Source organism: Amphiprion ocellaris, chromosome 20, assembly GCF_022539595.1.
Source record: "Amphiprion ocellaris isolate individual 3 ecotype Okinawa chromosome 20, ASM2253959v1, whole genome shotgun sequence".
Lineage (NCBI taxonomy): Eukaryota > Metazoa > Chordata > Actinopteri > Pomacentridae > Amphiprion > Amphiprion ocellaris.
The window spans coordinates 4,651,803-4,664,227 of NC_072785.1; the positions used below are offsets into that span (position 1 = coordinate 4,651,803).

The 12,425-nt window shown below is 40.3% G+C and overlaps 1 protein-coding gene across 1 annotated transcript in view; it reads right to left on the reverse strand.

Moving 5' to 3' along the window:
- Window positions 1-12,425, reverse strand: part of eipr1 (EARP complex and GARP complex interacting protein 1) — an 84,535-nt gene that overhangs the window by 62,077 nt on the left and 10,033 nt on the right. The window contains exon 4 of the mRNA XM_023297578.3: window positions 9,386-9,542. Coding sequence (XP_023153346.1) covers window positions 9,386-9,542 — 157 coding nt within the window. The remainder of the gene's footprint in view (window positions 1-9,385; window positions 9,543-12,425) is intronic.

Sequence of the window (12,425 nt, forward strand, 5' to 3'; positions counted from 1 at the left end):
TAATAAATTTTGCATATGCTTAATAAGCATTAGAGTGAAAATATCAAAGTCCTTCACGTAGATCAATGTCTGTTAAGTCACTATTAATCATCAAATGAGAGTAACAATGGTGACTGAGCCTAAGACTCACTAAGGAATGATATCAAAGTCCTTGTCTTATTATAATATTGTGAACTGTGTCTGTGATGACACTATTCTATCACAAAATAACCATGATATGATGTACTTAACAACTATATGGCACCTGAAAATAAATGAGGCCACCAGCTAATGCTAGACTGTTTAATTGGTATTACAAAGTGTTGTTGTTCTTTGAAAAATAAAATCATCATTCAAGAGTGAATACTACATACATGGGACTACAAAGAGCACATTTCCCCGAAAGTATCTTTATAATGTAGGCAGCTCTGAGATACAACATGACATGTGCTACGCTTGCAGCTGGGTTTAGCACGGGGATCACAGAGGACAGAGCCAAACAGGCAGAACTTCCAACACTTCTAATGGAATGTGATCAATAAAATGATCTGTATGAAAACTATACCTCTTTACCTTAATTAAGAACCTATAGATCTATTGACTGAGAACACCAACAACAAGCTACTCTACTGTTAAAACACACCTGTCATACTTTGATGGAAATCTGTTTAAAAGATAGGGCTTTTCACCTAAGGTCTCATTACAAAAGCAAGTTGGTGTCATATGATTCAGGGAATTCCCTTCAGATGAACTTTTATTTGGTTTTGTCTATAATTCCTGGCTGGATGCCTTCCTTTTACTGCCCAAGCAGGTATTCATCACAGCCCACAGTTAAACTAGTCTGAACTTTGCCATGCACAAGCTAACTGTGTGGCATGCTGAGTGCTCTGCTCAGTGTAGTGACAAGCTGTGGTGGTACATCGGAGGCCACTGGAAATAATGGGCCGAATCTCAATGCAGCGGTACCGTTGTTGCATTGTGTCCATATGTGGTGCAGAAGGTAAAGTATACCTATTCTACACATGTACACAATGCATTGACAAATTCTGGTCTGCATGCAGAGGTCTGCAGAGAGTTCTATGGGGGAACTCTCAGACTTGAATAGATGACAAAATTAACAGTTGCTCAGTAGTTAGCACTTTGCCTTGCAGCTAAAAGATCCCCGGTTCGCATCCCAGCCTTCCTGGGATCTTTCTGCATGGAGTCTCCATGTTCTCCCTGTGCATGCATGCATGGGTTTTCTCCAGGTTCTCCAGCTTCTTCCCACACTGCTGAGGTTAATTGGTAACTCTAAATTGCCCATAGGTAGTGCTGGGCGATATGATGATACATATCGTGAGAACGATAGAAAAGTGTCTATCGTGCCATTTCTCTTCTATCGTTTCTAACCTAATTTTATCAATTATTACAGCAAATATATCATTAAATAGCCTGCGAAGACTGTATTAGTGTTTTCTTGTCACTATGCATACTCTAAGTTTATATAAGTGAAAATAAAGAAGAATAAAAAAGAGATTTTTCGCAAAGAATCTCCGTCTTGTGGTTTTTGCGACATGACGCTGCTTTACGTTCTTTGATTGTCACGTGGGTTTGCGACATGCTTTATGTTACTTAACTCATGAGTGCTGAACGATGGATGCGCAACAAGAGCAGTTTCTGGGCTCCCGATATTCGGGCCCTATTAATGACAAATATTCGGTCCGCTTCGTAACGTCCGGGGGGGGGGGGGAGTCCGTGAGATCAGAAACATTCCGATCTCAAAATTAATATCCCCATACCGCCATCGGGACCGAATATTCGGATATTCGGGTCCAGCCCTAGCAACAGGTTGAAGTTTCATGGAGAAAAGTAAGCAATGAAATATTTGTCAAACTTTTCAGAGAATAACTGAAAACATACTTTATTGTGGTATATCGAGATATATATCGTTATCGTGATATAAAATAATCCATTTCGTGATATATGATTTTTTTCCATATCACCCAGCACTACCCATAGGTATGAATGTGAGTGTGATTGTTTATCTCTATGTGTAGCCCTGTGATAGACTGTTACCTGTCCAGGTGAACCTTCACCCTCAGTCAGCTGGGATACACTCCAGCCCTCATGACTCTAATGAGGGTTAAGCAGCATATAGATTATGGATGGATGGACTTTCAACAGATCCTTGCCACTTGCAGACACAAAAAGAATAACACTGTCTTTAGTGCTGAGAAAGTTTAAAGGCAGCCGGCAGGTGTTATTTTAGAAGACGTATTACAATGCAGTATAAATATATGACCTTTCAGCTCAAAAACTGATTCGAGACATCTTTATTAATGTGAGCTTTGTTGAAATTGTGCCTTATGTAGTTGGAAAATTGCACTCTTTCAACTCCTAGTTTTGATTTTCAAACAATTCTTAATTAAGACATGAGTATGTTGCAGGAACTTTGTTCTTGATAAGAAATTTAAATTACACACAATAATCAGAAACTCCCTATAAAAAAGGAAATGAAGTTTGCAGGATTTCATTGTTGTCAAGCTGCTTATTTGGGCTATTAAATTCTGATTCAGACTGAATACTTGTGTTAGCCTCCGCCAAACTTTAACGTGCGTTTTTACACAGAACGAGGATGAAGGACTGAATTTTGTCTCCTTATATCTTACAGCAAAGATGCACCACAACAGGATCTCTTCATGGCCAGTGTGAATGTGGGCCTTGTATTCTGACAGATTTGGAAAAAGTTGAGTCTAACATTTAAGCAGGACCATTACACCCTAAGTTTTTAGCCTAATCTTAACCTCACTTTAAAACCTAATTCACCAGGTTTTTGTCGTCAAATTGAAGATAACTGTACCGACATTATGTCTTCAGAATGTGAATAATATGAGCGCACATGTACACAGAACTTGGTGGGACACCTAAGTGCTCCATGTGGACCTTATAAATGGAAACTGCAGCATGCCAGACACCACCGCTCCTTCTCTCTTTCTCATTCCCAAACTCATACTTCAGCACACCGCAGGACCAATTAAAATATATGTCCCACTTTGGGATTTACACACCGTATGCTTCCCTATAGCATCAGTTAATTCATGCAATGCAGAGAGGGTGAGACAGTTGCTGTGTAGTATCTCACGTTGCCTTTCTCTCTTACTAAAGACTATAAGTTATGTGCATTTGACCTTGAGCTCTGCAACAAGCTGGCACACTGGCTATTGGACTGGTATGTAAATACTATGGAGGAGAGCGCTGGGGGTTTTATAGGCCCATATATCTAAGTCTAGAACAGAGATGCACTTCTCTCTCTTTTTGTCTCTCCCTATGTCTCTCGCCCATCAGATTGCTCCTTCACATTGCTGTGCTTTGCATCCATATGAGTTCAGTTCCAGTCCCTCCTATACAAAGGCAGCAGCCAACGCAAACAAAGTGCATGTCTTCCCTCCTGCATGAAAGCAGGACATCAACGGCAGTATATACCAATCAGCTACAACACTAAAACTACTGACAGGCAAAGTGATTAACATTGAATATCCCGTTATCATGGCTCCTGTCAGGAGGTGGAATACATTAGGCAGCAAGTGACCAGACAATTCTTGAAGTTGATGTGCAGGAAGCAGGAAAAGCACCACACGGTGATGGCTAGACAACTGAGTGAGCGCATCTATGAAACAGGAGGTCATGGGTGGTGTTCCTGGTATGCAGGAGTTAGTACCTTCCTGAAGTGGTCCATGGAACGGCAACCAGTGAACAAGCAACATGGAGCTCAACACTCATTAATGCCTGTAGGGAGACTGTCCCGTGTGGTCAAATCCCACAGAAGAGCTACTGCAACACAGACTGCAGAAAACCTTAAAGCTAGTACGACATGCAGTTAAGCAAGGTGTTGGAGCTACTGTCCAAAACTTTACGTTATGTAGGATTTTACTTTATGATCGAAATGACAAAAGACAGACAAAAAAGGACAAAAAACAAAAACAAGGAAAAAAGATTACAAAATTGAGACACAAAACGACCAAAAATGAGACAAGACACGAAACACAATTAAAAATAGTCAAAAAATGAGATTAAAAAGTTAGAAAGTGACAAAAAATGGACAAATGACAAAAACTAGACAAAAAGGAAAGACAAAATGGCAAAAAAGACAAAAAAACAACAAAAACAAGATGAAATATTACAAAAATGAGACACAAAACAACGAAAACGACACACAAAACAACAAAAAACAAAAAAAGAGACAAAAAATGACACAAAAAAGTTAGAAAGCAACAGAAAAATGGAAGAACGAGACAAATAAAATTACAAAAGCGAGAAAAAAATGACAAAAACATGAGACAAATGACAAAAAAGACAAAAAAAAACAACATAAACAAGACAAACATCACAAAAATGAGACACAAAATGACAAAAGAACAATGAACAATCTGGTATTTTACTTTATGATCAAAACAATTTGTCATGCTCTAGAAATTATTTCAAATTTATAGTTTTATTAATTTACAATCTGCAGTTAATGTTTTCTCTGGAATTTTTAGACTTTGAGGGCCGGATTGGACCCTCTGGAGGACCGCTTTTGGCCCACGGGCTGCATGTTTGACACCTTTGCCATAGAGAAACAATGAATCCCTTAGTATGTAAGAAAAAAAAATCAAAAACCCCCAGTGGATGAAATGCTTTAAAAACCTAATTTCTAACTGTGACATTACAGATAGAAATGATGGACAGAAGTTATAATAAACTATGATTATCCTGAAGAGGTGGAGTCTGATTCTGGATAAAGATTATTAATGTTTAGCTAGTTAACAGATTTAGATGGTTAGCATGTCAGATTTAGCCTCTCACTTCCACTGATTCCTTTCTTGCTGAAATAGTGTTGTGTGGATCTGTCCAAGCTGCTTTGTTTCTCATTTAGAGAGCTGGAGCTGTGCATGAACACCAGAACGAGCAGCTAGTGGACCATGAGGAGATCTTTGCTGAATTTGACATAAAAGTGAATTGGATTAGAATTGCATACTCCACCTTTAATGCACCTGTCACTGGCCTGAACCGCATGAGATTATTTTTGACCAGCACCTTGCCCTGGAGGAAAACCCAACTTCAGTCCACTGCCTCCGTCATGGTGGTTAAGACAGACACACACACACACACACACACACACACACACACACACACACACACACACACACACACACACACACACACACACACACACACACACACACACACACACACACACACACACTGGCCTGATAGTCTGCATGAGAGCACACTTTGGGGGTCCAATTGATTGGGACTAAGGCATGCTCACAGTAAAAATAACGCTTACTGATCACGAAGGATCGGCCTCCGCACACATACACACTTTTTGCATGACCAGGCACACACACAGACAAAATGCAGACACACTTCTCTACACTACACTACAAGATAAAAGCAACCCAACTTACATACCGTCCTAATTTTAAGAGCGAAGCCTTTCACTTTTCACAATCACACAATAAAACACATGACTGCATTCATGCGTGTGTGCACAAACACACACAATCACACCCATAAACACCTCCTACCCCCTCCTGTCACACCCCACTTTAGAAAATCAACCTTGTTGCCTTTTGCGCTTTACCATTCCCTCCTAGGGCCATGATTGGCTCAAATGGCTCCACGGGAATCGATTCACTCAACTGGCAAGGCTCCCAATCGAAACCAAGTGGAAGAGGAAGAAGAAGAAGAAGGGAAAAAAAAGCACACATAAGCACCAAAAAAAAAAAAAAAAACCACACACACATGAGAGATTTTCTCCAGCTTTGTTTAGCCTTGGTTTTTGGGTGTGTTTTGCCGATATTTCCATTCTAAGCACGCTTCGCAACAGGGCAGGGGCTCAAATGTTTGCCCACCCAAACAATGAGGGGATTTGGAGGAAGGAGAAAGTGTTATTGTTAGCAGGAGTAGAGGGACACCGGCAGCCGGAAAACACATACATGAAGGATGCGGGCTACTCACGGGCAGACACGCTACGGTGGACGCAAACACGCACAAGCAGGTGAACAAACACACACATGGACAGAACTGACAAAAGCCTCATAAGAATACAAACCAAAATCTCTTTACTCTTTGTCTTCTTGCGCTTCTTACACACTCACACACAAACACGCATGCACAGAGTGGAGTGAGCTGCCAGTACAATCAGACTGAGTGGGGATAAGTTTGTGTTTGTGTGTGTGTGTGTGTGTGTCGTGGAGAGATGGAGGAGGTGGGCAGCAGACCAAAGCCATCCATCTAGGGAAGCCAATAGTGCACAGCATAGGCTACAGGCTTCACAGCATCAAATTCACACTCCCACAACACACACACACACACACACACACACACACACACACACACACACACACACACATATAGTGTATGTACACAGTGTGGTGCCCTTGTGAGGGTTACAGCTCTCTGGGTGTTAAGATGGTGGAGTCCAGAGCCATCAATCTTTATCCAGCAGTTGAGCTTGACCTGCCCTCTGACACACACACACACACACACACACACACACACACGCACACACACACACACACACACTTTTATATACATACAGTATTGCAGTACGAGGGTTTATCACCGAACATACAAAGCTTCACACGAGCACACACCACACACCAAGCTGCACAAATTCAATCTCTTCTCTCTTTTCTTTGCGAGCTTCTCTCCATCTTCCTCTCCGTCTCCCTCACTCACTCTCTCCTCGTCTTTATCTCCCCCGTGCAGACACCTGCTACAGTATGCATCACGCTAACTGATTGGCGCCTCTAGAAATGATAGCAATCATGAGGCAGACGATGAACAGTGGAGTAAAAGGGGGAATGACCATTGATTTTCATTCTCATAGGCAGTGAGTTATGGTGAGGAGCTCTGACTGTAAGACAAAAAGATCAGGCCGTGACTACAATCTGAGATGTGGGCCAGTCAATAGTCTGAGCCAGAAAAAAAAAAGAAAAACAGTCGTATGGAGCAGAGATAAAGAGGAGAATTATTCCAGCATCTAATAGTGTGGTTGTGTGGGTTGGTTAAGCTTCTGTAGGCCTACAACATGCCCATCTGTCCCCGAGTGTGATTTGACTGTTCACCATAGCTCCTACATGGCTCACATTAATGTAGATGTGGGGTTTGTAGTGTCATCAAATAAGACATCACGCCTGAAAATGCCTGTAGACTGTTCATTGTTCGTTCGTTTGAGGTGGGCAAATCAAACAGCAAAGTGTCTGCCAAAGGCTGCTGAATAAACTAAGTTAGGAGTTAACACAGGGGTGTCAAATTCATCTTAGTTCAGGTTCTACATTCAGCCCAGTTTGATCTCCAGTGGACCGGACGAGTAAAATCACAGCATAATAACCTATAAATAACCACAACTCTGATGTTTCCTTTGTTTTAGTGAAAAAATGTTCATATTCATTTTATATTTCTGCAAAACATCATGAACAACCTGAAATTTCTGAAGAAAAATAAGTGAAATTTCAACATGCAGCCTCAGTTTATCATTTCCATATTACAACTTCCAGATCACTGTGTCTACAAAGGAACACAACATTTAGTCACAGGAATCTGGAACTGAACCATAGAGGATTTTACTTTATGATCAAAACAACAAAAGTCTGCAAAAAAAAGACAAAAAAAACAAAAACAAGAAAAAATATCACAAAAATGAGACACAATATGACAAAAACGAGACACAAAACAGCAAAAAAATTTGATAAACGACACGAAACAAAACAAAAATAAGAGATAAAACAGTTACAAAGCGACAAAAAAATTGACAAATGACAAAATCGAGACAAAAAATTACAAAAAGCGAGAAGCAAAACAACAAAAAAGTATACAAACGATACACAAAACAATGAATAAACCAAAACACAAAATGACAAAAATAAGACAAAAAACGCAAGCGAGAAAAAGGAAACACAAAGCGACAAAAACAGAAACAAAATGGCAAAAATGTGAGACAAACGACGAAAGTCAGACAAAAAAACCCAACAAAAACATGACAATATTACAAAAATGAGACACAAAACAACAATGAGCAATCTAGTATTTTACTTTATGATCAAAACAACTTGTCATGGTCTAGAAATTATTTTAAATTTATAGTTTTACTGATTTACAATCTGCAGTTAATGTGTTCTCTCTGATTTTTACACTTTGAGGGCCGGATTGGACCCTCTGGAGGGCCGCTTTTGGCCCGCGGGCCACATGTTGGACACCTCTGAGTGAACACATGCTGCTATAAACAACTGGTCCTGTGATGTATGTAGGGAGCACTACATGCAAAGAAACTTCAAACCATACACCAGGTTTGAAGAAAAAGTGAAACGTTTTTTCACTTATGTCTTAAAACACCGCTGACATGCCCGTTTGTACACCGAAGCAGTTCATGTTTCTACCTTCTACTGGACATCAAGACATCCCTCCACATTTCCAGTTCACAGTCTATGTTCTGCATATCATAGACTGCAAGCTTCCGTTGGTGTTAGTAAAAGATAACAGTGGCAGATTAAACACTCATCTACCACCGTTACCATGTTTTTAGCACAATATCCTCTGTGAATGTCACTACAGTGTCCCTCCATTACTAAAGTTGTATAACTGTGGTAAGAGCCCACTTCATTTCACCAACTCTGACTGCTGATGCTCCATAATAACTGCAGCTGAACTTTTTGTCCTCTTCATCTTACAGTGGAATTACATTTACAATAAATTTCTTAATAGCTAGTATGGACATGAGGAACATTTATAGCAAACAAAACACTTCTATGAACATAGCATAGGGCATAAAAGTATTTTATTAAGATATATATATATAAAATGTAAATATATTCTTCTAATAACCCTACACTTATATATGATATCTATTGTATGAAAAACACTTTTTTTCTTGTTGTCATCATGACATGGTCAGCCCAAAAATAAGCCAACAATCAGTTGGACAAGATATTCAGAAATACATGAAAATACGTCTGTGGATGACTACAGGTTCAAATGCCATCTAGTTGATTTTTGCCAGTGTCCACTATGATAATATTTTCCAATGCATTTTGGCCAATCGCTGATATTGACACAGATATATTGCACATTTTCCAGCTAACTGCAGGACCTTAAGGCTCTCCTGTAGTGGAATTATGATACTATCACACCTACTCTAAACTCTCATAGAATGGTGTGAATATCTGAACTACAAGAAAGTCTTTCAGTTAGCCGTAGCCTAGTGTTTGTAGTTTATTTGAATCTCCACAAGTCACAAGGTCTACTGTCCGCAAAAATGTTATAAATAACCAAATATAAAAATACGCACAGGAGTACAACACTCTACTGCGCACTACAGTGGATCAAAAGAAGAACACTTGGATCACTACTACGACTGGAACTGTTCCCCAGCAACACCTACCAGGCAGCGTTGCCGTGGGCGCTGTCGTCCAGGCGACAGAGCAGCTCCAGGGTTTGAGGGTTGTGGGCGGAGTCGTCAGGTGACTCATGGCTTCCTGTCTCCCAGTCAGACGGCATCCGCCATACTGCCGCACAGGACACCAGCCTGCTGTCACTGGCTGGAGGGGAGAAACACACACACACACACACACACACACACACACACACACACACACACAGTCATTCACAGATTGTTAGGGTGCAGTATATGGGTGTGTGTGTGTGTCTGACATGGGAAAGCAGTAATGTAGGGACGTGGATACACTCTTCTTCCTTACCCACATCATAAAGGAGTTATTTTGGCACATCCACACCAGAGCCTAAACTGCTAATTGGGACCAGTGGAGTAAATGTAGAGCTGATACAGTAATTGGAATAAAAGTTTGAGAGTGGAAGGCATAGCTAGTCACAGAGAGAGAGAGAGAACGCAGGCGATAGGCTTATTTGTCAAATTAAAAAGCAACGTGGTGCACAACCGCAGGCTCTTGAGTGGTTTTAGACAACCTTGCACTTGAAGTAAGTGGCCAAGCAATCACTGTGAAGCCTTCTCTTGCTCACATATCGGAGAATCAGTGAAACGCAGAAGAGAAACGCTATGTGTTTATTGTGTGTGCATGTTCAAGTTTCACTTTATGACATATACATAAATTATATAGACTATTTTACACACATACACATATATACATACACTACTGGTCAAAAGTTGTAGAACGCCCCATTTTTTTCAGTTTTTTATTGAAATTCAAGTAGTTTGAGTCCAATGAATAGCTTGAAATGATACAAAGATAAGTGGTGAACTGCCAGAAGATAAAAAAAAGGCAAGGTCACTCAAAACTGAAAAATAATGTACATTTCAGAATTATACAAAAAGGCCTTTTTCAGGGAACTGAAATGGGTTAACAATTTAAAGCTGTTCTGCAGCAATGGAGGTTGATCAAGCCTTGAAAGTTGGTGCTACCAAATCCTACAGGTGTCCCAACTTTTCTAGATTCCTTCCAACTCCCTCTGTCTGCATAAAAGTAATGTTGGAACACACCGTGGAACCCTCCAGAGCATTATTAGAACAGTATTGTACTGCAGAAAGTAGTGAGCTGCTATAAAAATGATGAGGAAAAGGCAATTAACAATAGAAGAGAGAAAGACCATAATAACACTTAAAATGTAGGTCTTTCCTACAGAGAGGAAGAAAGTCAAGGTGTCAGTGAGTCCAGTTTTTTTCACCATCAAAAGGCTCAGAAACTGGAGGAAACTCTGACAGGAAGAAGTCTGGAAGAACCAAAGCCACAACAGAACCAGAAGACCAGTTTGTGAGAGTCAACAGCTTGGTGATAGGAGCTCACAGGACAACAGCTTCAATCAGCTTCATAGTGGTCGTAGGAAGAAGTCTCAGTTTAACTGTGGAGAGAAGACTTGGAGCTGCAGGTTTGACAGGTGGAGTTGCAGCAGAAAGCCGTTGCTAAGACGTCAGAATAAGATAAAGAGGCTTTCCTGGACCATGAAACACCACCAATGGACCACTGAAGACTGGAAGAAGGTATTATGGACTGATGGATCAAAATCTGAAATCTTTGATTCATCAGCAGGATTTTTGTAGCCGTCCAGTAGGAGAAAGGATGGTTCCTCAGTGTGGGACATCAACTGTCAAACATGGAGGAGGAAGTATGATGGTCTGGGGCTGTTCTGCTGGATCCAGGGTCGGTTCTTGTACAGAGTGAGAGGAACCCTGAACCTAAACAGCTACCACAGCATTCTGCAGCTCCATGCAGAACCCTCTGGTATGTTCTAGTTGGTCAGGAGTTCATCCTACAGCAAGATAATGATCCAGAACATCAGTCCAAGCTCTGCCAGAACTACCTTAGGAACAAAGAACCAGATGGTGAGCTTGAAAACATGGAGTGGCCACACAGTCTCCAGACTTAAACCTCATGGAGATGGTTTGGATGAACTGGACAGAAGAGTGAAAGCAAAGAACCTACAAGAACCACACATTTATGGAAACTTCTGCTGCAGAGCTGGAAGAACTTTCTGAAGAATATTTGATTTCCATTGTGGACAGAATGAGTGTGTTCAGCTGTGATAGCTGCCAAAGGAGGTACTTTAGAAAAGAAACTTTAGAAACTTTAGAATGCATTTTGGTTTCTAAATAGATTTTTTTTTTTTTACTTTATTTTTTTATTTGTTCAATGCTTTCATAATGAGACACTGATATGCAGAATTTCCAATAAAAAAAAAATGGAAAAATTGCGGTGTTCTCCATTGGTATTACTCCTTGGCTCATTTAATAAAAATTACATTTCTTGTCAAAGTTAGAAGAGTCTATGTCCATTTCAACTGACAGTTAAACACAGAAAAGAAAACAAGACTCTTCCAATCTATTCCTGAGTTTTTGATCTTTTTTTTCAAATTTATAATACTAGGTTACTATCAAAGTATTTATCCTGTGCACCAATAGAATAGAATAGAAATACTTTATTAATCCCCAAGGGGAAATTTTTTTGTTCCAACCGCCATAAATACAGATAAATAAGTAAAAATGTGCAGTAAATACAAATATTAAGAATAATATAAAAAGCAAAATGTCCCATGTCCCATTTGAATGTGCAAATGTCAAAGTGCAAATCTTGTCCAAGAGTGCAATAGTTTTAAAAAGTGTACAATTTCATATTACAGAAGTGGAAAGGATGCTACAAGGCAGAGAGGACTGAGAGCTCTCTGCCAGCCAGAAGTGATGCATTGAACGGAGTCATTGCTTGTGCAAGGAAAGATTTCCTGCATCTGTCCTTGTGGTAGCGGAGCTGGACCAGCCTGGTGGAGAAGCTGCTCCTGTCCAGCAGGGGATGAAGCAGCTGGTCAGGATTATCCAGGACGGACAACAGTTTATTCAAAGTCCTTCTTTCCACCACAACGTCCGCTTTGCAGCCAGTCACAGAGGGATCTCAGTTATCTCACAAATCTCAGTTAAACTGTTCAGAATCCCATACTACTTTCCTTCTGGGTGAGAG